Consider the following 5,000-nt stretch of genomic DNA (forward strand, 5'->3'; position numbering starts at 1 on the left):
AGAGATCCACAGACTCGCCACACAGAGACCCACAGACTCACCACACAGAGACCCACAGACTCACCACACAGAGACCCACAGACTCACCACTCAGAGACCCACAGACTCACCACACAGAGACCCACAGACTCACCACACAGAGACCCATAGACTCACCACACAGAGACCCACAGATCACACCAACTAAGAGACCCACAGACTCACCACACAGAGACCCACAGACTCACCATACAGAGACCCATAGACTCACCACACAGAGACCCACACACTCACCACACAGAGACCCACAGACTCACCACACAGAGACCCACAGACTCACCACACAGAGACCCACAGACTCACCACACAGAGACCCACAGACTCACCACACAGAGACCCACAGACTCACCAACAGACACCCACAGACTCACCACACAGAGACCCACAGACTCACCACAGAGACCCACAGACTCACCACACAGACCCATAGACTCACCACACAGAGACCCACAGACTCACACACAGAGACCCACAGACTCACCACACAGAGACCCATAGACTCACCACACAGAGACCCACAGACTCACCACACAGAGACCCACAGACTCACCACACAGAGACCCACAGACTCACCACACAGAGACCCACAGACTCACCACACAGAGACCCACAGACTCACCACACAGAGACCCACAGACTCACCACACAGAGACCCATAGACTTACCACACAGAGACCCATAGACTCACCACACAGAGACCCACAGACTCACCACACAGAGACCCATAGACTCACCACACAGAGACCCACAGACTCACCACACAGAGACCCACAGACTCACCACACAGAGACCCACAGACTCACCACACAGAGACCCACAGACTCACCACACAGAGACCCATAGACTCACCACACAGAGACCCATAGACTCACCACACAGAGACCCATAGACCCATCACACAGAGACCCATAGACTCACCACACAGACCCATAGACCCATCACACAGAGACCCACAGACTCAACACAGGCCATTGGAACGTTGGTAACGATCAGGAACATGCCGTGACAAAACAAGGAAGTCTGAAATATGCTGGGTGTAAATCAGCACATCAAATTAAATCCGCAGGGGAGGGAAAGAAAGGCCCCAAGCATGCGACACTCGGCCGAGAGAGTGGGGAGAGAGAGAGGAAGAGACTTTTCACGACTTTATTTCCACTAAAACATGAAAAAAAAAACCATTACAGGAAAACACGTAAATTGTGAATCAACAAAACATCAAACTCTTAACAGCTGTGTGTGCATGAACTACACACGGCACAGGGATAGAGGCTGTGCAAACGAGGCGGTGCACGGACATCTCCGTGTGTAGCAAAGTCGCTACGCTAAAGGGTTTTTCTATTTGATAAACAATCAAATGTTTTGACACGGGAATGCGACGTGAACAAGATACGTTTTTCTCCCCGACATTTTCAAAACGAAATGGCGTTGACGCGTCAAACACCTGAAATAATTTTTTTTTACGGATTCAGTTGTCGGTTTTCATTAAAGTGTAATGACAGGGTGACACCTGGTAATGTCACAGGGTGGGTCAGTTGGTGGGTGGGTGGGTGGGTGAGTGGGTGGGTGAGTTGGTGAGTGGGTGGGTGAGTTGGTGAGTGGGTGGGTGAGTTGGTGAGTGGGTGAGTGAGTTGATGAGTGGGTGGTTGAGTGGGTGGGTGAGTTGGTGGGTGAGTTGGTGAGTGGATTGGTCAGTTGGTGAGTGGATGGGTGAGTGGGTGGGTGAGTGGGTGGTTGAGTTGGTGAGTGGGTGGGTGAGTTGATGAGTGGGTGGGTGAGTGGTGTGGGTGGGTGAGTTGATGAGTGGGTGGGTGAGTTGGTGAGTGGATGGGTCAGTTGGTGAGTGGGTGGGTGAGTTGGTGAGTGGGTGGGTGAGTGGGTGGGTGAGTTGGTGAGTGGGTGAGTGAGTTGATGAGTGGGTGGGTGGGTACGGGTAGGCCGTGAGTCACTGGTGAGTCACCGTTTGTCACTCATTTCCCAACGTCTTGTCTCTTCTCACAATTCAAGTTCCTAGAATCAACCCACCCGCGCCTGCAACGTGGCTTCATCCCAGAGGTCGCAATCGGGTACCTGATACTCGTACCCTACCCGATACCCGGCTGGGTACGGGTAGCCGGGTATCGGGTAGGGTACAGGTACAGCTACCCGTTTGCGACCTCTGGCGTGCCGGCAACGTGAACATGTCGAGTGAGCGGCCGGGCAATTTGCAGTTTGACGGTGAACACCGCAACGGACGTGAGGTTCAGAGCGAACGCCAAGCGGTAGGACACCGTCCGCGGTCTGACGAACGCCGCCGCGATGGTCACGCGGCACTACGGATACGCCGAGAGGTTCTGGACGGGGCGGCCGGGAGGCGACGTCGCGACGGGGGCCGGGCCCCCCACCCTCGGCGGGTTCGCATCGCTGATGATTTCGTAGAGGAGCTCGCTCGCAACTTCGCGCGCTCCCTCCACGCTGGAGCTCAGGACCGCGGGGAAGAAGCCGCCGCCTTCCCGCATCATCCCGGGAATGAAGACCTTGTAGAGGAGGCCCAGGGGCTCGCCCGGCTCCACGTGCGCGTGCAGCTGGAAGGTCGCCCAGCCGACGCCGAAGCTCCGTAGCAGCAGCTGCAGACGTGTCTCCCACGACAAGATGGCCGCCTCCGGCAGCGCCTCGAGACCGATGGGCACGGGATGCGGGTGGTGAGGTGCCCGTCGCAGCCGCGTGAGCGCCGCCCAGCCCACAAACAGGCTGCTGCGCAAGGCCTTGTCGGCGCCGGTGCACTCCGGCACCGCCACCGCCACCTCCTCCTCGTCTTCCGTTGCCACCGCTGCCACCGCGGCCGCCGCCGCCGCCGTGTCCACCTCCGGGATGGCCCAGTCCAACTTGACGGTGCGGCCCCAGAGCTGGAAAGGAATTTGAAGCAGCTTCTTCCGTGCAAGGACGGCCGCGCGATGGCTCTCGTATTCGACGAGCGCGTAGCCTCGGTCGGGGCTTCTGTCGTAGCGACAGAAGCGCGTCTTGACGTCCACGACGCCCTCCGTGACGCCGCTCATCGCCGCCATCACCTGCGCCCGCGTCTTGTCCTTCGGCAGCCCCCCGACGAAGAGGCGGCGGTTGTCGACGCTCACGCGAACCGTGATGCGGTGCCCGGGACGGATCTCCAAGTCGTGGAGTCTCCTGACGGCGTCCGCGGCTTGGGAGCGCGTCGCGAAGGTGGCGAACCCGTAGCCGCGGTTCTCTCCGTGGTACGTCATCATGAGGCGCAGCTGGTACAGCTTCCCCACCGCCTCCAGCACGGGCACCAGCTCGTCCTCGTACAGGTCGCGCGGGATCCTGGCCAGGAACACCTCGCAGCCGCGGGCGGGAGGGGGGCCCTGCCAGTCGGGCGGCGGTCCCAGCTTCCTCTGTCCGTTCTCCTGCACGACGTTGTAGCCCGTGCGCAACACGAGGTCCAGCAGGTCCCTCTCCACGCAGCTCATGATGCCGAGCACCGGCGGCTTGCCCACGGTGGCGGTGACGACGGGGCAGCGGCTTGGGGCCCGGTGGAGCCCTCGACACTCGGCGCAGAAGCCTCGTGCCGACAAAACAACGGGGGGTTGGGGGTGGGAATGAACTCCCGAAAAGCCAAATCCCCGGCGGGAACTCGCTCGGCCCAAACCTACAGGCCCAGCAGTGGAGAGAAGAGAGAGAGTGGAGAGAGACGCGTTGAAGCAGAGCTCCCTTTGTAAACTCGGAAAATCATAATAGACTGAAAAGAGAAACCCAAGAAACTGTGTCCTGACTGTTTGACCGCCATGTATTACACCACTGGTGCACACACTTGTTGTTGTTCTGCAGTGAGGTATTCCAACGGTTGTAAGGTAATGTTGGGGTGCTGCTGATTCCAAATCTGGCATCAGTTTTTGTCTATCACGTCAGGTTTTTGAGATATCAAATATTGCATTTTCAATAAAAACTGCGGAAGAAAAATATTAAATGAATGTGGATATCTACATAAAATGATATTATAAACACACCATCCTAAAAATACAGCACCGTATTTTAACACTAAAGCAGTCACTGACTCGCAACAACTTGCAATCATAAGTGACAGAGTCAATTTCGGGTAAAATCAATGAAAATGGGGTATGCCGATAGCATAAAAATGAGATGTGATAGAGCAAATCTGAGATCATATTTGGAATCAGCACCCTGAAATTAGTCTAAAACAGCTGCAAAAGTCGCTCACACTCTCACCCACTCACTTTCTCACCTACCCACACACTCACCCACCCACACACTCACCCATTCACTCACCCATGCCCACTCACTCAGCCACTCACTCTCTCACCCACTCACTCACCCAATCACTCACCCAGTCGCTCACACACTCACCCACTCACTCTCTCACCTACCCACCCACTCACCCAATCACTCACCCAGTCGCTCACACTCACCCACTTACTCTCTCACCTACCCACGCACTCACCCACCCACACACTCACCCATTCACTCACCCACATGCCCACTCACTCAGCCACTCTCTCACTCTCTCACCCAATCACTCACCCAGTCGCTCACACACTCTCCCACTCTCTCACCTACCCACACACTCACCCACCCACACATTCACCCCATTCACTCACTCACATTCCCACTCACTCAGCCACTCACCCACTCACTCACCCAATCACTCACCCAGTCGTTCACACTCTCACCTTACACTCACCTCACCTAACCCACCTGTTCACACACACACTCACCCACTCACCTGTTCACGCAGCCACTCACAACAACAACAACCACTTAGTGGCAGTGGGGGTTCCCAGCCCCTCCACCTGCAATTAATTAGCCGCTGCTAATTAATTGCAGCGCTGCTGTGCCAGGTCACGTGACAGACCCAGCAGGTGCTATGGGTTGGCTGCTGTGCCAGGCTAGGTGCAGGAGGAGGTCACGTGACAAGCCCAGCACGTGCTGTGAGTTGGCTGCTGTGCCAGGCTAGG

At 56.6% G+C, this 5,000-nt stretch overlaps 1 protein-coding gene across 1 annotated transcript in view; it reads right to left on the reverse strand.

The window, feature by feature from the left end:
• Nucleotides 1–2,348: 2,348 nt before the first annotated feature.
• Nucleotides 2,349–5,000, reverse strand: part of LOC133362724 (probable RNA-binding protein 46) — a gene marked incomplete at its 5' end in the record, with an annotated part of 7,762 nt that continues 5,110 nt past the window's right edge. Inside the window, 2 exons of the mRNA XM_061581651.1 lie at nucleotides 2,349–2,822; nucleotides 2,853–3,589. Coding sequence (XP_061437635.1) covers nucleotides 2,349–2,822; nucleotides 2,853–3,589 — 1,211 coding nt within the window. The remainder of the gene's footprint in view (nucleotides 2,823–2,852; nucleotides 3,590–5,000) is intronic.

This window comes from Lethenteron reissneri, unplaced genomic scaffold, assembly GCF_015708825.2.
Source record: "Lethenteron reissneri isolate LAM-NWPU_2019-01 unplaced genomic scaffold, ASM1570882v1 scaffold_1590, whole genome shotgun sequence".
In the NCBI taxonomy this organism is placed as follows: Eukaryota; Metazoa; Chordata; class Hyperoartia; order Petromyzontiformes; family Petromyzontidae; genus Lethenteron; species Lethenteron reissneri.